The sequence below is a fragment of the Ovis canadensis genome, chromosome 25 (assembly GCF_042477335.2).
Source record: "Ovis canadensis isolate MfBH-ARS-UI-01 breed Bighorn chromosome 25, ARS-UI_OviCan_v2, whole genome shotgun sequence".
Taxonomy (NCBI): Eukaryota; Metazoa; Chordata; class Mammalia; order Artiodactyla; family Bovidae; genus Ovis; species Ovis canadensis.
In genome coordinates, this window is record NC_091269.1 from 42,565,479 (window position 1) to 42,588,488 (window position 23,010).

Sequence of the window (23,010 nt, forward strand, 5' to 3'; positions counted from 1 at the left end):
CTGCCATGGCTCCTATTCGGCACAAGCTTGGAAAAACCATAAGGCCCTGTGGCCCCAAGGTAGGACAGGTTGGGGTGTATAGTCATCCAGTCTCTATGCTCCTGCTCTTCTGGCTTACCCAGCCCTGCCTATCTGTGGCCTTTGAAACCCCTCACTGGGTAGCTGTAGGCAAACTGGAGAAACAGATACGAGGCAAACTAAAAAAGAATGTTAGGGTTACAAATCTTGGTAGGGCAGGTATTCCTTTTTTATGCCTAAAAAAGGAAAAGGGGGAAATTAATGGCTGGGATTCTGGAGTAGATAATTTCACTGCTCTAATAAAATAAAGTAGATCCCCTTCGAAGGATATTTTTGATGTATGTGTGTGTTAAATGCTTATTTTAGAATTTCCTTAGGTGGATCTTTGGTGAGTCACTGGTTCATCTTTACTTTTGACTTAAATCTGATTTTGTTAGCAAGGAGTTGTGGTGAGCATTGTTTGGTGGTAGGTTGGAGAGCAGGGCTGACCTCTGTGCGTCTTTTTCAGGCTGCTTTTTAAAGGGAATATGAGAGGGAAAATACAGTATCAGGAATGATTGTGTCTTCTGAAAGTCAAACTTCATGGAGGCCTCAGTGGTTTTCCCTCAGGATTTTCTTCACATGCTCAATTTTCAGGTTGAGGAAGCAGACCTGGGAGGTGTTTCTTCTGATTAGGAATAAATACACTGTGGGCTGCTCCTGCCGCTTTATTTGTTAGTTTTTAAAATTGATTTTTCCTCCAAGGAGGTGAAGAAAAAAAATTGGTTCTTGGTGGGGAAGGGGTTGAAAAAACTTAAGATATCACAATGAGGTCACCGTATGTAAACATAGACACACTATATCTGTGATATGATCTTCTGGGGAGGTATTAAGATCTTCTGGGGAGGAATATTAGGGGAAAAATGTTTTAAAAGACTTCTGCAAGAAGGGGTGGGGAAAAAATGAAAAGTAGGTTAAGAAACAAACTGATTATCTGTGTAGTAAAGGTTATAGTCTTGTTGGACCAAAGCTCTGAAAATGCTTTGGAAGTTTTTATTTTTTCTTGTAGTCTGGGTACCTGTTTCTGGTTGTAGGAAATGCAGCATGTATGGAATGTGAGCATGTGTTGGGAGGGCTGCAATCAGATCCTGTTCAAAGGGCAGAGTCAGAATTTTCAGAATAGAAGGCCTCTTTCCTACTTCTCTGGTGGCTCAGATGGTAAAGCGTCTGCCCCCAATGCGGGAGACCTGGGTTCGATCCCTGGGTCGGCAAGATCCCCTGGAGAAGGAAATGGCAACCTACTCCAGTATTCTTGCCTGGAAAATCACATGGACAGAGGAGCCTGGTGGGCTACAGTCCATGGGGTTGCAAAGAGTCAGACACGACTGAGCGGCTTCACTTCACTTCCTCAGTACCATTTGGCTCCTGCACGTGTAGGTATAAGAGTGTCCTGAGGATAGGAATGTGGAAAAATGAGAACATGGCAATAGCTTGGGAACTATTGGATCCAGATCTCATCTAAGGAGTTCAACATTCCTGTTAGTTCAGAGTGTGTGCAACCTGTAATCTTGGGATGGGTATTGAATGGAGGACAGACAACTAGGGGACTTTGAAATCATTTACTGTCTTTTAAACTGTACCCTTGGGTCTTTTTGGAGTAGTAGAGGACAAGAATGGAACTTGCGGGGGAGGGGCTGGGGTAGGAGGAGAAGAGATACAAACACAGGTAGGTAGTTATTTGGGTTTTGCTGTAACAGCTTCCAGAAAAACCCAAAGGAAATTATTGGCCAACCCAATAATTTGCACTTCAAGATGAATGTTCAGGAAATACACTATACCTAGGCAGATTAAATGACAATAAAATCATCATTTAAAAAACTGTAGCCATTGGGGCTTATTTCAAGTAGTTGGATTCACGCTCTCAGTGATGTCATGGAAACAACTCCTTGCAGCTTATTAGGTGTGTGCATTTCTTCCCAACTCTTGCTTAGTTGGTCACTTTGATAGTGGATTGACACCACAAAAATTGGCCAACCCTACAAAATAGGGCTTCCTCCCCACCACTTCCCGAGTTCTAAAAGACAAATGTTGACTGTTGTACGTAGCCTTCCTAAAATATCTTAAACAAGTATTATTAAAAAAATAATGTACTCTGCACTCTTCCTCATGCTCCGATTTGTTTGTATTTTGATACTACATAAACTATTCTGCATTTAGATTTCTTTCACTTACTATACCTAGAAGTCTTTGCATAGAGTGCTTTGTCAATTTTGATTTACTTTTAAGGGAAATATATTAAAAAGTCAAAATAGCTTTTAATCATATCTGGCCTAAATAAACCTTTGCTGTTTCCTCACTATAAAGTATTGCTCCTAAACTCTTTCTATTCACCATTAGTTTCTTCCAGAGTAACTTTATGCAGACATGAATGTGTATATTATTTCTTTTTATACAAAACATATTTCACATATAATCTTTTCCTGTTAGCTATGGAATTTTTTATCCTTTTTTATGGTTGCAAGACATTATATAGCTATATCACAATTGAATTAGCCTGCTACAGATGGACATTGAAATCTTTTCAGCTATTTGTTTAAATATACAAAGCTGTCAAAACATGTAGTTATATGCAGGTATAACTGGGATAAATTTCAAACTGCTGTATGAAAGTTGCACTTAATTTTGATAATTATTGCCAAATTGCCTTCCATAGGGATTGCACCATTTTGTACTTACAGCACCAATATGTGAGTTTATTTCCCCACAGCTTGCCCAAGGGTCTAGGTGGTCAAACTTTTGGACTGCTATTCTAATGAATGAAAAATGTCATTTTAATTTGCATTTCTTTTAATGTTAAGCATCTTTCCACAGTGCCTATGTCAGGGTTGTGTGAAGGTTAAATGAGCTATTGCAAGTAATGAGTGTATTAGAATACAGCTAATGGCTTTGAAATTACAACTGTTGTGATGAAATTGTATTCTCTCTTAGTGATAGCTCACTGTCACTGTGCTCTCGAGTCAGTTATTATCTGACATAGTTATCTCACTTAATTACCATCACAATCATATGATCTCTTAAAAAGAGAAAACTATAGTTATGGTTAAGCAGCACATCCTGGGTTGTACAATTCCTAAGGATTGCTCTTTCCTTCCCCATGTTAGTATTCAAGATTAAATAGTAATGGCAAATAAATTGGTTTCTTTTCAATACTTCTTTTTTTTTCAATACTTCTTTTTAAAAACAAACCTATATATACTTTATTTAGATTTTATCTATTTAAATAAGTTGATTTTATGTATTTTTTAAATTGAGGAATAGTTTATTTAAAATAATAGTTTCAGGTATACAGCATAGGATTCAACATTTTTATATAGATTATTTACTTCATTTAAAGTTACTATAAAATATTGGTTACAAAAGAAAAAAATACAAAAAATATTGGTTACATTGCCTCTGCTGTATACTAGGTCCTTTTAACTTATTTATTTTATACATAGTATTTGATACCTCTTAATTCCCCACGGCAACCCACTCCAGTACTCTTGCCTGGAGAATCCCATGGATGGAGGAGCCTGGTAGGCTGCCATCTATGGGGTTGCACAGAGTCGGACACGACTGAGTGACTTCACTTTCACTTTCATGCATTGGAGAAGGAAATGGCAACCCACTCCAGTATTCTTACCTGGAGAATCCCAGGGACAGAGGAGCCTGTTGGGCTGCCATCTATGGGGCTGCACAGAGTGGGACACAACTGAGGCAACTTAGCAGCAGCAGCAGCAACTTGACCCTCCCCCCATTCTTCTCCCCACTAGTAACCACTAGTTCTCTATATCTCCGATTCTGTTTCTGTTTTGTTAAATTCATTTATTTTATCTTTTAGATTCCAGATATAAGTGATATCATATAGTATTTGTCTGTCTGACTTATTTCACTAAGCATAATATTCTCCAAGTTCATCCATGTTGTTGCAAATGGCAAAATTTCATCCCTTTTTATGGCTGAGTACATTCCAGTTTATATAATAAACCAGCATCTTTATCTATTTATCTGTTGATGGACATGCAGGTGGTGTCCATATCTTGGCTATTTAAATAATTTCTGCTACACATTTGAACTGCAAGAATGGGCTGCTTCAGCAGGCTGCTGGCTTCATTTCCGAGGCGTCCTTGCCCCTCCAGGCCTGGCAGTGCTTGCCTCCGCCTTTAGCAACTTCGTTGGTCCTACACAGTCCCCCTGGGTCGGCGGGCAGGCTGGCTCAAGCTGCCACGGGGATACGTTTGGAGAGTTCCTCAGGGGGTCTGCTGGATCCAGTGCAAGCTGCTTGGTGCACGGCTGAACCACCACGCCCCAGTGATGGTGGGCAGCTCCGCGCCCCAGCCACTGGCCCGCCAGGCGGGTTCAGCGCTAACACTGCAGCGAAGAGCATTCCAGAAGACTAGGAGAACATCAACCCTGAGAAGGAGGCACCCGCCTAGCAGTCCCAGACCGGGTGGGCTGGTGGTACTGAAGGCCGGAAACTCGCGGGGTCCAGCACCCCAGAGGCCTAACACTTGACGGGTTGCACCTCTTAAGGATCTTGCTATAAATGATGAGCATATCACTGCTCCTCCTTGGAAATTAAACAGTAAACAGCCTGCGTTTACCATTCACGTGGATGAAGCAGAAGAATGCAAAAGAGGCCAGCTGAATCTAAAAAAGCAGAAAGTGAAGATGTCTTTGCTGTTACTTTACCAGGACCAAGAAAACCACTGGTACCTCTTGATTACCCAGTGGATGGTAGTTTGCAGTCACCACATACTATGGTCACATCAATTGTATTGGAAGATGAAAAGCCAGGGAGTGTTAATGAAGTACCAGACTACCATGAGGACGTTCACACATACCTTAGGGAAATGGAGGTTAAATGTAAGCCTAACATGGGTTACATGAAGAAACAGCCCAACGTTACTAACAGTATGAAGGCTATCCTCGCAGACTGGTTAGTTGATGTGGGAGAAGAATATAAACTACAAAATGAGACCCTGCATTTGACTGTGAACTACCTTGATAGGTTTCTTTCATCCATGTCTGTGTTGAGAGGAAAACTTCAACTTGTGGGGACTGCTGCTATGCTGTTAGCCTCAAAGTTTGAAGAAATAGACCCCCAGAAGTAGCAGAATTTGTTTACATTACAGATGACACTTGTATCAAGGAACAAGTTCTGAGAATGGAGCACCTAGTCTTGAAAGTCCTTGCTTTTGACTTAGCTGTACAAACAATAAATCAGTTTCTTACCCAGTACTTTCTGCATTGCTGCTAAGTTGCGTCAGTCAAGTCCGACTCTGTGCAACCCCATAGACAGAAGCCCACCAGGCTCCTCTGTCCCTGGGATTCTCCAGGCAAGAACAATGGAGTGGGTTGCCATTTCCTTCTCCAGTGCATGAAAGTGAAAAGTGAAAGTGAAGTTGCTCAGTCGTATCCGACTCTTAGCGACCCCATGGACTGTAGCCTACAAGGCTCCTCCGTCCATGAGATTTCCCAGGCAAGAGTACTGGAGTGGGGTGCCATTGCCTTCTCCGACTTTCTGCATTAGCCCCCTGCAAAAGGCACAGTTGAAAGTTCAGCAGTGCTTTTGTGAGAGTGAGGTTTGATAGACGCTGCTGCTGCTGCAAAGTCGCTTCAGTCTTGTCTGACTCTGTGCCACCCCATAGATAGCAGCCCACCAGGCTCCCCTGTCCCTGGGATTCTCCAGGCAAGAGTACTGGAGTGGGGTGCCATTGCCTTCTCCAGATAGACACTGACTCATATCTAAAATATTTGCCATCGGTTATCACCACTGTGGTCTTTCATTTAGCAGTCTACACAGTCATGAGACAAAGCTGGCTTGACTCATTAGTATAAAAGACTGGATATCTGCTGGAAATTCTAAGCCTTGTCTCATGGACCTTCACCAGACCTACCTCAGAGCACCACAGCATGCACAACAGTCAATAAAAGTACAAAAATTCGAAGTTTTATGGTGTTTATCTCCTCAACTCATCAGAGACACTAAATGTGTAGCGGTGAAAGACTACCTTTGTTTTCTAAGATGTAAAGCACTCAAAGTATATGGTATACAGATTTTATCTTAGATTTTAATTTTATAATCATTTCTGAATACAGAAGTTATGGTCGAGTACAAATTATGGTATCTATTACTTCTTAAATGGTTATAGTTCGTATATCTTTTGTGCATGTAATTATCTTATATATTTGGCTAATTTTAAGTGGTTTCTATTAAAGTATTAATGATGCCAGCTGTCAGGATAATAATGAATTGATTTGAAAAAAAATGATTCTACTATAAACATTGGGGGGGGTGTATGTATCTTTTTGAATTACTGTCTTCATTTTCTTTAGATCAATACCTGGGAGTGGAATTGCTGGGTCATGTGGTAATTCTATTTTTACTTTGTTGAGGAACCTCAATACTGTTCTCCATAGCGGATGCACTAATTTATATTCCTACCAACAGTGTATAAGAGTTCCCTTTTCTCCACATCTTCACCAACATTTGCTATTTGTGGTCTTCTTGATGATAGCCGTTCTGGTGTGAAGTGATATCTCGTTGTGGTTTTGATTTGCATTTCTCTGATTAGTTATGCTGAACATCTTTTGATGTGATATCTTTAGCCATCTTTTATTTCTTCTTTCTGTCTGATTGCCATGTCTCGGACTACCAATACTATGGTGAATAAAAGTAGTAAGAGCGAGTATCCTTGTTTTGTTCCTGATCTTACAGGATATGCTTTTAACTTTTCACTATTGAACATGATGTTAGCTCTGGGCTTATGGCTTATTATAATGGCCTCTATTATGTTGAGGTATGCTCCCTCTATATCCACTTTGTGATGAATACATTATTTGGATGTACTTTTTGTTTTACCATGCCAGCAAAGCTTATGAGATGTTAGTTCCCTGACCAGGGATTGAACCCAGGCCAAGGCAGTGAAAGTGCTGAGTCCTAAGCACTGGACTGCCAGGGAATTCCTACTGTTTGTATATTTTAAATTAAAAGATGTTTTAATTTACCACATGTTATCACATCACATGTTGTCACACGTTATTTTGGGTTAATGATATATTATGAATATCTTGCCATGCAATCACTAGATTGATACATACAGTAATGACTGCACATTAATTCTCAGTGTGAATATATGAGGGTTTATTTCATATTTTCTCTAAATGTTATATTGCATCATGATTTGCTTACATTTTATTTTTGTAATTTGGATTGCATTTATTTTCATTTTCTTCTAGTAAGAAGTTGGATAGATTTTGATCCTTTTGATTTCCACCTAAGTGAATTACTTATGCCTGTTCTTTCCTCAGTATTCTATTGAGTCATTTTCCTTTTTAATTTCTCAGACATTTTTTTTCCCTTAAGAACAGTAACTATATATCTTATATTTATCCAGTCTGTCACTTGATTTTTTAAAAATTTCAGTATAAAAAAAATAAAAATTTCAGTATAAAAATTTTTCAATAAAATTTTCACCTTAATTTTGACAATATTTCTCCTACCTTTGAAGTAGCTATGCATATTAGGAAGTAAATACAGTTTACATCATTATTCAGTACCTGGACACAAAACCATACATAAAAGGTTTTAATGGTAATACTTATCTTTACTGAATATAGTATACTTATTTTTCTTTAATATTCTATTAAAAAGAATTTGTTACAAAGCATGAAATTGGTATTGGGACTCAGGTTGTGATCAGCAATTTAAAAAGCATATTATGGTGTCTTTGCCTTTCAGAGTGTTAATATTATATGTAGTCAAAAGATTCTGTCTTTTTTATGGCTTGCCACTTTTGGCTCTTGCTTTGGAAGATTTTTCCTACTTTCTAAATTTTCTTCTATTTAAATTATTAATGTCTGGAATTTTTGTTGTATGTTATAAGGATCAAACTTCTTTCTTGTCATTATTAAGAAATTGATAATTTTCTCTGCTGCTTACAAATGCCAGCATTTTAACAATAATATTAAATATTATTGAACTTATTCTCTTAATTTGTTTGTTTACCTGGAATGCTAAACTTATTATTCCTTATATTACTTATATATGAATTATACTTATGAATATACTTATGAATTATACTTATATGAATTATACTTATATTCAAATTTTATATATTTCTTTTTAAAAAAATTGGCTATCTTATTTTTACAAAGTTGTTATGTGTATATAATATACATATAGGATAATGTATATATGATATTGCATTTTAAAAATGAATTTTGACATGTTAAACATAGCCTATGTAACCTGTACCCTGACAGGAAATTAAATATGGCCCTTCTGAACTCTGAATCTTTTTTTCTTTTTAGTCAATACTCTTGGTTTTTCTATTAGAGTCAATTATATCATCATTTATTCAGTATTTTTATATTAAGATTTTACTATTTTTTAGGCATTGACTAAAACATCTAGCACCATTTTAAAGATAAAGGTTATTTTCTATTTGCTCCTGACAGAAATGTCCCCTTGTGTCATCCTGTGGGATAACTTTGGATGAGCATTGTGCGGCAGTCAGGATCTTAGTTTTCTGACCAGGGATCAAACCTGTGCCCCCTTGGATTGAGAGTGCAGAGTCTTAACCACTGGATTGGCAGGGAAATCCTTGTTTCAAGGTTTACAAAAAATAGGGATTAGAGTGGGGAATACTGATTCCTTAATAAGTTCAGTGTTTCTCTCAGAAGCAATGACAGTGTTCAGGAATTAAAGGTAATTGTTGCACAATATTGTATATATAATCACAGAATTATACAACTTTAAATAGTAAAATGATGAATTTTATCTTATGGGAAGTTCATCTGAAAAATATTTTAAAAAGGGATGTCACTCACCAGAATGGTAAATGTGTTAAGACAGAAAATGTTAAGTTTTGATAAGAATGTGAACTAATTGTTAATAAAAATGGAAACATATTAATAATTCTTGTGGGAGTATATATTGATAACCACTGTAGAAAATTCTTTGGCCTGTCTCCTAAAGCTGAAGGTGCATGCACATATATTAATACACACACTGAATGATCCAGCACTTCCCTCCACCCCATGTATATATAAGTTCACCAAAAGATAACAGTAATATGTTATAGTGTACTTTGTTGTAGCCAAAAACTAAAAATGAATGTCCATCTACAGTAGAACAGAAAAATACATAGTATATTCAATCAATGAATTACTGTATAGCAGGAAGAATCAGTGGATTACAATTATACTTTACAACATGGAAGACTACCACAAATAAAATTTTGAGTAAAAGAAAGTCAGTTGTATAAAGTAAGGAAATAAGCAAAAGAAATCTAAGACGTCAAATCAGTGGTTATCCTTTGGTTTTGGAGTGATCATAAGTTTTTAAAAATCAATTTTTAAATTTTTAAATGGTTGATTTGCAGTGTAACTGCTGTACAGCAAAGTGTTTGTTATATGTATATAAATTCTTTTTTATATTCTTTTCCATTATGGTTTATCATAGGATTAAATATACTATGTGCAGTACTGTAGGACCTTGTTTATTAAATGTAAATTTCTTGGTGGGATTTAGGTACATAGCATTTTTGCAAAAACTCAGCAAGCTGTATAAGTATTTATGATTTATATATTTTTAAATTTATTTATTATTGAAGGATAATTGCTTTACAGTATTGTTTGTTTCTACCAAACATCAACATGAATCAGCCATAGATTTACCTATGATGATGTATGATTTTTTTGAATGTGTGTGTCTCATTACAGTTTGGATTGAAATAGTATGTATTGCTCATTGAATGACAGTAATTGTGAAAATATTTTACAATTTTTTTAATTGTAAAAAAAATTTATTTTGGAAAAAATTAATATACCCAAACATTAACAGGCATGGGATTATGATGGTTTTTACCTCTTTTTTCTTTTCCCCTTATTGATTTTTTATAACTTATTGGAAAATATGAAAAGTGAAAATAAAATGTTTTCAGAGACTTCACATTTAGTTGCTTTTAAATTGTAAAGTTCTTATGACCCTTCCTCAGATATTGGAGTAGATTATATGAGTAATTTCTGTGTTTATTTCATAGGCAGATTTTGACAACAAACTGGTAAATGGCCCCAAGTCAGAATCCATGGAATACAGTAGTTGTGCTCATGAGGAAGAACAGAGATTGGAATTGAATTCATGTCCCTTAGAAAATGTAACTAAAAATGAAGAAAGTATGACAGGTATTGAAGTGGAGAATTGGACAGAAAACAAGAAATCACACTTAACTGATCATGTCAAAGGAGAATTTAGTACAATTAAAACCGAAGTTGAAAATTTGAAAAACTCTGAAGATGACAGGAAAAAAATTCTACTTACTGACCTCCTTGAACCTCAAAAATTGTTTGCACAAACTGTAAGAAATGGCATTAAAAATGTACACTATTTACCAACTGAAACAAATTTGGCTTTTAAAAAAATCAACATTGAAGAACTTGGCAAGGCATTTGAAAGCAATCCTTATAAATTCCTGAAAGACACCGCAAACCATAACAATGTCATGAGCACCATTGCTACTAGTGGGAGCTGTGATCATCTCAAGGGGAAGAGTAATGTTTTGGTTATTCAGAAGCCTGGCTTTAATTGTAAGTCTTTCCCAGATCCTGTGAACTGCAACTCAAATAGTCATACGAGTATACACAATGAAAGTGATCAACCAAAATCCCTAGAAATTATAGCAAATAGAGATCTAAAAGAAGGATCAACACTTCAACCAAGTCTCCTCTCCCTAATGAAAGATAGGAGATTAACACTAGAACAAGTAGTGGCAATAGAAGCTCTCACACAACTGTCAGAAGCCCCATCAGAAAATTCCTCTCCATCCAAGTCAGAGAAGGATGAAGAAACAGAACAGAGAACAGCTAGCTTGCTTAACAGCTGTAAAGCTATTCTGTATTCTGTGAGAAAAGACCTCCAAGACCCAAACTTAAAAGGGGAGCCTCAGAGCCTTCATCACTGTCCATCTTTGGAAAAGCAAAGCTCATGCAACGCTGTAGTGTTCAATGGCCAAAATATCATTTCTAAGTCACACAACAGCTCACCTAGTGACCAAGCATCCACAAAGGCACAGGAAAGTTCAACAGTCACAAATTCAATATCACTTCTTATACCAAATTCAAATTCATCTAAAACTGATACCAATAAAAATATTGCTCAAGGTAGGATTACTCTCGACAGTTCTAGGAGTTTGCAGCCGTTGACCACAATAACTAGCAAATCAGAGTATTGTAACCAGTCACTAGACAACAGCATCAAGTTGGATTCAAAGGATGATTCATCATGTCAAGATTCAGTTCATAGTAAAATAGAAGAAGATGTTGCCGCACAGTTAACACAACTTGCATCAATGATTAAATTCAATTATGTGAAACCAGAGGACAAAAAAGTCGAAAGTACACCAATAAGCCTTGTTGCATATAATGTACAGCAAAAGTATAACCAGGAGATGGGCACACCACCACAGAAACCTCCTTCCAATGTACAAAATAATCAAGGCTCATCAGTAACAAAGCAAAAGAACACAATCCAGAAAAAGACAAAATCTACTCCATCAAGAGATAGACGGAAAAAAAAGCACACGGTCATAAGTTGTCAAGAAAATGATCAGAAAAAGCAGGAACAGTTGTCATATGAGTATAGTAAATTGCATGACATTTGGATAGCATCTAAATTTCAAAGATTTGGTCAATTTGGTCCACATGATTTTCCCATTCTATTGGGAAAAATTCCTCCCCTAACTAAAGTATGGAAACCACGGACTCAAACAAGTTCAGCATTAGAACACAAAAAGTTATTTCCTCCACTCGCTCAGATAAAATTTGAGAGATATTATCCTGAATTAGCACAGGAAAAGATGAAGGTTGAACCCTTGGATTCTATCCCCATAATCCAGTTAAAAACAGAATCCAATGGGCAGGCATTTACAGAAAATGCATATACTCAGGTACAGCCAACAGTGAATGTTAATCAGAAAGCTCATCCTTTACTCCAGCCAGCCTCTCCAACCAACCAGTGTGCTAATGTCCTGGATGGCAGTGACCAAAGACAGTTCCAAGAGGATGTTAAAGACCAACTCATGCATCAGAGACTGCCAACATCTCCTGGTATCTCTCATGAGACCCCTTTACCAGACCCGGCACAAATTCTCAGGAACCTAAATGTAGTATGTTCAGGTGGAATTACAGTGGTTTCTACCAAAAATGAAGAGGACGTCTGCTCATCTAGTGTTGGAACATCCGAATTTCCCCCAATAAACAGTGCACAGAAAACTTTTAATGATTATGCGATGAACTTCTTCACCAATTCTACAAAAACCCTTGTGTCCACAACAAAGGATTCTGAATTGCCTACTTGCAACTGTCTTGGTAAGTATGTGCATGAAGTGTTTCATTTTTTCTTGCCTTAATTGCCTCAAGTCCTTATCAAGTAAAGTTTGATTTGTGTTTTTATATGTGACATTTTGGCCCCATTCATATTCTAGCTGCTGCTGCTGCTGCTAAGTCGCTTCAGTCGTGTCCGACTCTGTGCGACCCCATAGACGGCAGCCCACCAGGCTCCTCTGTCTCTGGGATTCTCCAGGCAAGAACACTGGAGGGGGTTGCCATTTCCTTCTCCAATGCATGAAAGTGAAAAGCGAAAGTGAAGTCGCTCAGTCGTGCCCAACTCTTAGCAACCCCATGGACTGCAGCCTCCCAGGCTCCTCCGTCCATGGGATTTTCCAGGCAAGAGTACTGGAGTGGGGTGCCATTGCCTTCTCCCATATTCTATCTAGGATGGACTAAATAATTCTATACCCATTTTTCTGTGGGACCTTTCTTTGATGTGGCTCAGATACATGGGAAATGCAACTGGTAATCCAGAAACTTTCTTAAGTGGAAAATTGGATTTCGCTCAAGCTAGATGTCTCTCAGATTGTCTATTGTGCACATCTTAAGAATGAATCCCTTAATACTTTATCACAGTTTATTCTTCCTATATTCAGAAAAATTTCAACCCTTAGGCCCTTTTGTTTAAAATCAAGCATTTTTAAGTTGTACATTTTAAACATGTATGCAGAGAACATAAAATACATGTATAACTTAAATAACCATAAGAAAAGTATCTGTGTAATTGCTAACTCAACCAAGAAGAAAATGATTCATTGGTACTCCAGAACGGGTAGTTAAAGGATTGATTGGAAGGATGGAGTAAGTATATCCATCTGATATACTTTTTTAACCACAATCGAAAAAACAGTGAAGTATAGCAATTACTTTCAGTTCTTGATTATGCAAAGTGCGTTTAATATTCTGAAATGAATCCTTCCATTATTCTGCCCATCATTCAGCACTGTTTTGACAGCCTACCTCATGCCAGGCACCAAAGAGAGGCTCCTCTCAGAATGAAGAGCCTTTTAGAAGGGTTGGACGGTCTGGAGGGGTGACAGCGCTGTCTGAGTGGGGTTGGATTGGGAAAGAGAGATTCTCAGACCAAGGACAGAAGAGTGTAGTGATGACAATGGCTCCGATTCCAGATCTTTTCCTGCGAGTCTCATAACAGCTGCATCCTTGACTTGTTATATTAACAAAAACCCACCAAAGGGAAGTCTTGTTATCCCCATTTTACAAGTGAAGAGATTGAATCAGAGAAGTTCATAGCTAGTAAATGATTAAACTGGAATTCAAAGACAGGCAGTTCCAACTCCAGAGGCTGTACTTGTAACTTCCATCCTCTGTTGCATCAAAAATCTGAAAAAGAGACCTTTTTTTTTTTTTGAAATAAGTCATTAAACATGGAAAAGAAGTCTTTAAAATGCCATAAATTTGTAGAGACCTGAGCTAGTCTAATTTAACCCGATACACAGTTTTGATAAGATGATTAGCTAGTTTGAAAACTCTTTCCTTATACATCCTATCTTGTAACATTGTAGGAATTGAGACAGCCAGGCTTTCAAAGTTTATTCAGTATCTGCAGTGGACCTGGAACTATGTAATAATAAATACACTGTCAGCTACATGTTTTCCTATAATTGTTCCATTTGAGATTATTGAGTTCACTGTGTAGAGATGGGAATTTAAAAAGATAAACAAAAGAGCAGACTCAGAAATCATCCCAAGTGAGGGTAAAGTATCCCAGTCATATCCAAGGGTAAAGGATTTCTAAGAAAGTGTTATGTCCTTGGAAAACTAGAGTAGTTAGTGTTCCTCAAATTTATTGGCATTTTAGGTGGGGTAATTCTTTGCTATCTGTGTATTTGTTATCTGTTGCTTTATCTGTTCTAGGCTGTTTAGTGGCATCCCTGGCCTCTTCTCACTAGCTAGCAATAATACACACACATACATGCATACAGTTGTCACAACTCAAAATATTGCTAAATATCCCCTTTGGCAAAACCATCCCTGATTAAGAACCATTGCTCTAGATTGTTGTGTTGTTTAGTCACTAAGTCATGTCCAGCTCTTTTGCAACCCATGGACTGTAGCCTGTCAGGCTCCTCTGTCCATGGGATTTCCCAGGAATACTGGAGTGGATTGCTGCTTCCTTATCCAGAGAATCTTCCTGACCTAGGCATCAAAGCCATGTCTCCTGTATTGGCAGGCAGATTCCTTACTGCTGAAACACCTGGGAAGTCCTGCTCTAGATCTCCAATAAATTAAAAATTATTCACTGCTATCTTGCTTAAGTAGCCACAAAAATAATCCTATGTTGTATTGGATATCCAATTAAAATGGTAAGTAATAACCTTCTGGTGTGGGTAGACATGCATTCCCCATTGATTCTAGTCAGACATGATTCTCAGAGGCCAAGTTAAAAATAACATTTTCTAAGAAGTACTTAATTCATACTCACAAAAACTCAAATTGTACAGAAATGTGGTGCAAATATCTTTTTTTTAGAGGAAAATAGCTGTTACAGCTTTTCTATTGAATTAATATTAGTGATTTTTATTTTTACAAAATTTTTTTGTAAAAATTTTATGTTTTACAAAATTTAAGGCTTTTAAAACATAACTACTTTTGCAGCTTGCTTTTTAACTTGGATTTTTCAATGTCTGTAAATGCTATTGTTTTAATAGCTATATCATATTCCACTGTATAAATAACCCCAAATTTAAACTATTACTTAATTGAAAGATTCAGGTTTTCTCTCTTTTGATACTACATATTATTGTAACAATGAAGATTCTTGTGTACACGTGCATTATAAATAATTATGCCTGTGTGTAGTAAAATAAATTAGCAGTGCAATTGTTGGGCTCAGTTTTTTTGGGGGGGGTCAATTTTAATAGGATTCTGAGGCAAAGCTTTTAAGATGTATTGCTCTAGGATAACTTAATTTCTTACCTCAATTTTTATAGATCTTTTTTAAAGCAGAAGATCTGAGAATAAATGTTAACCACAACTTAAAATATGTTTTTCCTCCTCTGATTCTTAGAGAAAGAATGGATTAATTAGGAGCAGAAAAAAGGGATAAGTTACACTCCAGGGCCTATTGTCCTAGTTTTTAATTACTAAAGCTTACCAAAATCTTGTCAAGATTCATTGTTCTGAATTAAAAAAAAAAAAAAAAAAGTAAAACTAGCTCTTCTGCGCCCCTATGCAATTCTGTAAAGCTTTGGGTCTAATAATCTTATTCCTTCCACAGATCGAGTTATACAAAAAGACAAAGGCCCATATTATACACACCTTGGGGCAGGACCAAGTGTTGCTGCTGTCAGGGAAATCATGGAGAATAGGTGAGGAAATATGCTTCCCTGTTAAAATCATTCATTACTGGGGACCTAACTCAATGCAGAGTTATGATCTCTGGGAACAAACAGAAGGTGAACGGAAAACCTTCAGGAATATGAGTTGGATGTTTCTTAGGAAGCAGGAAAAGCCCAGTGTCCTGGTGTCCCTGCCAAGTCATTCACATGAGCCATTGGGAACTCAATAAAGACCCTCACGAAACAAGGCTGTCTTTGTTAAATGCAGACATACTTATTTTTATGTTATTGTATAATCATAGAAATAGTTAAAATTAACACTGTCAACACTATATTCACATTGGTTTTGCTTGTCTTGGAGCCAGGACATTTTTTAAAAAGAGTGATCCTTAAGGACAAGTAAATAGAACTGTACAACAAAAATATCTGCCACACACAAGTAAATTTAACAAAGTTATTATTATGAAGAGTGTTTGATTTTTGTGCTTCTGTAAATCTTTATCTAATGCCCATAAAGATGTTAAAAGTTTATTTCAATGATTTTCCCTTCACTGTGTTTCATACTTAGGTATGGTCAAAAAGGAAATGCAATAAGGATAGAAATAGTAGTGTACACGGGGAAAGAAGGAAAAAGCTCTAACGGGTGTCCAGTTGCTAAGTGGGTAAGTATTTTGTACTTATACATTTTGCAAAATGGATTTACTCTATATAAAAACTAAGTAAGTTAACATGAAAACATGGACTAGGAAAATACCCACCTCCCTTATTCCCAGGGAAATAAGGAAGCTATCTGTCTTAGCCACGGCCTTTTATGTTAATGAACAAAACGGTATGGCATTCCTAGTCTGTATGTAGTGATCTAGAGTCATCATTCTTACCAGGTTTTTGTTGTTGTTGTTATTGTTGTTACTTTTTAGAGAGTGTAGAGTGCGCTTATAATTAGACAGCATAAATAATTAGTAAATAAATATATATGTATGTGTTTTACTTGCACAGTCATGTCTGACTCATTGCAACCCCATGGACTATACCTTGCCAGGCTTCTCTGTCCATGGAAATCTCCAGGCAAGAATTCTGGAATGGGTTGCCATTCCCTTTTCCAGGGGATCTTCCCAACCCAGGGACTGAACCCAGGTCTCCTGCATTGCAGGTGGATTCTTTACTATCTGAGCCACCAGGGAAGCCCAAGAACACTGGAGTGGGTAGCCTATCCCTTCTCCAGGGGATGTTCCCAACCCAGGAATCGAACCAGGGTCTCCTGCATTACAGCTGAATTCTTTACCAGCTGAGCTACCAGGAAAGCCCATTTGTTTCATGGGGCCACCTTATTGAAGGTCATGCAATATTGAAGGCAAAATCAAAAATTTTACAGTATATTTCCAAAATTATTTCTATAACTACTTTGAGTTTTCTAAAACTGTGGTGCTATCAGAGGTAACAACTGGTTTTAGCTTCTTTTGGAAGTTCTCAACAGAGAAACAGTCATTACCTGCCTAGCCAAATGTATATTTTCAGGAGGATACTCACATTCACAACTATGTTGACCAGTTTCTTTGGAAATTTGCACTAAAGGATCATTTGAAATCCTGTCCTATTATTTGTTTGTAATGATGACTATAATGATGATAATAAATAATAACAGTAACCACTACCTTTCATTAAATATCAGGCATCATGTTAAGTACTTGACATACATTGCCTCATTAATCCCCACAGAGGAACTCTTAAGATTTTGGAAAAGGAAAAGTCATTATTTTTATGCCCATTTCAGAAGAACAAAAAACATTAAAAAAAAAAAAAAAGTTTGAACCTGGCTATTCCTGAAGCAGGACAATTGGTGCACCTTCATCTCTTCTATGTCTTTGTTTTGTTTTTGTTTTTGATCTGGCATGTGGGATCTTAGTTCCCTGACCAAGGATCAAACCTATGCTCCCTACAGTGAGAGCACAGGGGATCCTAACCACTGCACTGCCAGGGAAATCCCTATCTTGGTTATTTTTCAACTACCCTCTGGAAGGTGACCGCAGTGATGACCACAAAAACTGGGCGTGAACACTAAATGTGTTAGAATACTTTCAGTTTCCTCAGTCTATTTGGAGTGCACAGTCTTGCCAAAATATCAAGTGATTCTCCACACATATAACACTACCCCAGACAGCGATGTAAATCTTTGTAGCACCCCTGAAGGCTCCCTTTGCCTGCTCCCCATTGGTAACTCCATGTATAATAACCACGATTTTAACCTCCATGTCGATAAAGATCTTTTAGATAATTTCTGTATAATTAGAACCATACAGAATGTACTCTTTTATATCTGTCTCCTTTCCCTCATCATCTATAGAACATGGGTTCAATAGTTGGAGATACAGAAATCATGTGAAATTATGAATTGATTTGATAATGGAAGATAACGTGTTAGGATGGGGAGACGACAGAAGCCTGCATATCTGATACCAGTAGAACTGCTATACGATCTTGTTTCCTGATCAGGGATTGAACCTGGGCCCCCTGTTTTGGGAGCTCGAAATCAACCTCTTGGCCACCAGGGAAGTCCGATCCTCAGGCTTCTTAAACCTGGATTTCTCTAACATAACAGAATTTTTTTTTTCACTTCTTCAAAACCTATTAGGAAGTTTTCTGTTTTGTGCAGTAGAATCGAGTCCCAAATAAGATACCTGCCTTTAATTTGTTCAGTGTGGGTGAATTTGGAAGATAATAGAATTTTAGGATGAGAAAGGTGAAGGAACTTGTGTTTATTGAGAACTTTTCATTGGCAGGCTCCAGGCTAGATACTGGGGATACAAGTGTGATTTAATCAGTCATTTCATGGTATAGATGGGAAGAAACTGGCCCTGAGTCATATCAGCTATCACAAACACATTTTGGACCAAAGTTCGCTTACTCTATAGTAAAATGAATGATTCCTGGAGTCATCTTGCTTCTCAAGAACTAAAATTTTCTGAAATGCTCCCTAGAAGTGTAGACTTTTCCCTGAAGCTTGCTTCCTGTTATTGTTTGAGTGACACTTGCTGCAGGGTGGTGTCAGTGCTTGTGAAGTCCTGTTTCCCAAGGATCAACTTCTTGTCTTGCTGTGTGTACTCTTGTCAGCTCAGCTGTGAAAGCTACATGGTTTTCCGCGACATAAACCCAAACAAGTCAAACACCACATGTAAGAGTTTTGATGAAGATAAACCTAAACACTGTTTCAGGTCAGTTCAGTCGCTCAGTCGTGTCCAACTCTTTGCGACCTCATGAATCGCAGCACGCCAGGCCTCCCTGTCCATCACCAACTCCCGGAGTTCACTCAAACTCATGTCCATCGAGTCAGTGATTTCAGTTCAGTTCAGTTCAGTCGCTCTTTGCGACCCCATGAATCACAGCACGCCACGCCTCCCTGTCCATCACCATCTCCCGGAGTTCACTCAGACTCACATCCATCGAGTCCGTGATGCCATCCAGCCATCTCATCCTCTGTCGTCCCCTTCTCCTCCTGCCCCCAATCCCTCCCAGCATCAGAGTCTTTTCCAACGAGTCAGCTCTTCGCATCAGGTGGCCGAAGTACTGGAGTTTCAGCTTTAGCATCATTCCTTCCAAAGAAATCCCTGGGCTGATCTCCTTCAGAATGGACTGGTTGGATCTCCTTGCAGTCCAAGGGACTCTCAAGAGTGTTCTCCAACACCACAGTTCAAAAGCATCAATTCTTCGGCGCTCAGCTTTCTTCACAGTCCAACTCTCACATCCATACATGACCACAGGAAAAACCATAGCCTTGACTAGACGGACCTTAGTGATCTTTATTTTTATATTTTATTCACTCTTGAAAAAGTTGTTGTTTCAAAACATTTTAAAGTAAGAAATGATACACATTGTCCATTTTTTTCTGTTGGGTTATTTGGCTTCTATTGATTTTTATAGAAGGTTCTTTAGAAAATTAACCATTTGTGGTAAGTTGCAAATATGTTTTCTGTTTGCTTTTTTTATTGTTGTTTTTGAATTTGGGGGATCTTAGTTCCCTGACAAGTGATGAAACTCACGCCCCTTTCAGTGGAAGCATAGTCTTAACCACTGAACACCCAAGGGAGTCCTTCTTTGTCATATTTTTTTAACATTCTGATTGTTTTAAATGAGATGAAAATTTAAGTTAAATTTTTAATGAAAAACTTTGCTTTTATGGCTTTGCTGCTGCTTCATTGCTTCAGTCGTGTCTAACTCTGTGCAACCCCATAGACGGCAGCCCACCAGTCTCCTCAGTCCCTGGGATTCTCCAGGCAAGAACACTGGAGTGGGTTGCCATTTCCTTCTCCAATACATGAAAGTGTAAAGTGAAAGTGAAGTTGCTCAGTCATGTCGGACTCTTCGTGAACCCACGGACTGCAGCCCACCAGGCTCCTCCGTCCATGGGACTCTCCAGGCGAGAGTACTGGAGTGGGTTGCCTTTACTTATGGCTTTAGTGTATCTTAATTAGAAAAATTTTTACAACTTCTAGCTTATAAATATTTTTCAAATTTTCTTTTTATAATATTTGAATGGTTTCATTTTTCTTTTTTTATTTCATTTTCATACACTTAACCTATTTTATTCCTCTTATATGTAAAATGTTAGTCACAACTCATATTTTTTCAACTGACTACCCAGTTAAACAACACTACTTACCTAAATAATTGTTCATCTACTTCCGATTGATATATTTATTCATATTTAGATTTTGTATTCTACCACATCGTTATGTTTCTCCTGCATCATAATCAATTTATTCTGATTATTTGGGTTTAAAAATGTATTTCATATCTGATGGAGCTAACCCTTCAGCAATTTCCTGACTCTTCTTGCCTTGTTTATTTTTCCACACGAATTTATAATCACCCGTGTCTTTGTAATAAGTGTCTTTTGATATTCTGATTGAAATCATTGGCAAGAGAACTTGGAGAATTTACATTTTTGATGTTTAGTCTTCTTATCCTACATGCTATGCTTTTCTGTTAGTTGATGTCTTTCTTTGTCCTTCTGTAGTGTTTTTTTTACATGCTTCCTATTTTTCAATTAATTTCTCTTGTGTATCTCAGGTGTGCAATCATATAATACATAATGACAAATTTATATTCCCCTTTAAAATTTAAACTAGTAAATTCTTTTTTTCACTGAATACAGTTATCCTAATAAAGTAATTCCAAATTTAAATTTCTTTAAACATGGTCTACTTATCTTTTTCCTCTCTTTAGTAGAGACCTTCCAGAGTTTTTCTCCTTAAGGGTCATCAGGGAAGGCCTCTTTGGGAGAGAACTTTCAAGCTGAGAACTGAGTGACAAGAAGGAGCCTTGTATGCAAAGAATACCGCTAGGAGCACAAGGAAGAACATTCCTAGGCAGAGAAAAGAGCAAGTACAAAGGTCGAGGAAGAGAGCACATTCTTTAATAATCAGAAATCTAGTGAAGTAAAGGAAGTAGAGAATGGGAACAAGTGAACGTAAAATGTTGGCAGAAGCAATAGCCGAAGTGGTTTTATTAGGACGTCATGAGTTTTAGTCCATGAATATGAAATCTTTGAAGTAGTTTAACTTGGGATATGTTAAAATCCCTCTGACTTCCCTTGTGTTTCAGTGGTAAAGAATCTACCTGCAATGCAGGAGTTGCAGGAGACCCGGGTTTGATCCATGAGTCGGGAAGATCCCCCGGTGGAGAGCATGGCAACCCAATCCAGTATTCTTTTTTTTAAAAAAAAAAAAAACTGTTTATTTATTTATTTGGCCGTACCAAGTATTAGTTGGGGCATTTGGGATCTAGTTCTCTAACCAGATATTCAACTCGGGCCCCCTGATTTGGGAGCATGGAGTCTTAGCCACTGGTCCACCAGGGAAGTCTCCACTTCAGTATTATTGCCCTCAGAATCCCATGGCCAGAGGAGCATGGTGGGCTACAGTCCATGGGGTCTCAAAGAGTGGGACACAAATTAATGGACTGAGCATGTACGCATGCACGCGCACACACACAAACATACACAAACACACACACAAGTTATCTATCTGGTTTATGTTTTATAAAGAGCAATCTGAGGAGAAGGAAATGGCACCCTGCTCCAGTATTCTTGCCTAGAGAATCCCATGGACAGAGGAGCCTGGTACAGTCCACGAGGTCGCAAAGAGTCAGACACGACTTCACTTTCACTTTAAGGCTTATTTAATTATTATTCTTGATGAGCTCTATTGTTGGTGCTTTACAGATTACTCAGATTTAGTAGCTTTGAGCAACAAACATTTATTATCTCATCAATTTTGTGAGTCAGAAATCTGTCTGTAGGTAACTTAGGAGGGTGCTTCCAGAAGAGGTCTTTATCATTTCAGAACTTGACTGGAGAGGGAGTTGCTAGAGAGTCTACGTCCCATGTCATTTGCAGGAGGCTTTAGTTAGTTTTTTTATTTGGATATGTCGGGTCGTAGTTGTCGCACTTGGGATACTCGTTCATGTGGAATATTTCGTCGCAGTGCTTGGACTCTCTAGTTATGGCATGCGGGCTTAGTTGTCCCATAGCATGTGGGGTCTTGGTTCCCTGACCTTTGATGGAACCCAGGTCTCCTGTACTGCAAGGCAGATTCTTTTTTTCCCCCAGACTTTGAACCTGTTATTTCGATTGGCATATAGCTGAGCAACAATATTGTGCTAGTTTCAGATGAACAGCAAAGTGACTCGGTCCTACCTCTGTGTGTTTTCATTCTCCCCCAAACCCCTCTCCCTTCCAGGCTGCTGCATGACTTCAAGCAGAGTTCCATGTGTTATGTAGTAGATGGCTAGAAGGATTCTTAACCACTGGATTGCCAGGGAAGTCCCAAGACTCACTCCCTTATCATAGAACTACTTAAGTGTTTTCTCAGTCATAGCAGTTTATTTTTCCCCAGGGTGAGTCAATCAAAATATAACAAGAAAGCCACAATGTCATTTATGACATTAACCTCAGAAATTGCTACGGAGCTATCCTTTAGTGTAGGAGAGGACTATGCAGAGACAAAAATATTAGGTGGTGGCGATGATTGGGGGCATCTTGGAGACAGGCTATTCATAAAATTCAATATCTCTTCTTCACTAAAAATATCAATATGCTACGTGAAAGTGTTAGTCACTCACTTGTGTCTCACTGTTTGCAACCCCATGAACAGTAGCCTGCCAGGCTCCTCTATTCATGGAATTCTCCAGGCAAGAATACTGGAGTGGATAACCATTCCCTTCTCCCGGATATATTCCCAACCCAGGAATAGAACCCAAGTCTCCCTCATTGCAGGCAGATTCTTTA

The 23,010-nt window shown here is 37.9% G+C and overlaps 1 protein-coding gene and 1 pseudogene across 3 annotated transcripts in view; both read left to right on the forward strand.

Annotated features, from left to right (window-relative positions):
• The window catches only part of TET1 (tet methylcytosine dioxygenase 1), a 135,645-nt gene that overhangs the window by 78,692 nt on the left and 33,943 nt on the right, over window positions 1-23,010 (forward strand). For all 3 annotated transcript variants that reach the window (XM_069571884.1, XM_069571885.1, XM_069571886.1), the window contains 3 exons: window positions 10,086-12,408; window positions 15,668-15,758; window positions 16,297-16,390. In XM_069571884.1, the coding sequence (XP_069427985.1) occupies window positions 10,086-12,408; window positions 15,668-15,758; window positions 16,297-16,390 (2,508 nt within the window). The remainder of the gene's footprint in view (window positions 1-10,085; window positions 12,409-15,667; window positions 15,759-16,296; window positions 16,391-23,010) is intronic.
• LOC138430440 (cyclin-A2-like) lies at window positions 4,345-6,036 on the forward strand (annotated as a pseudogene).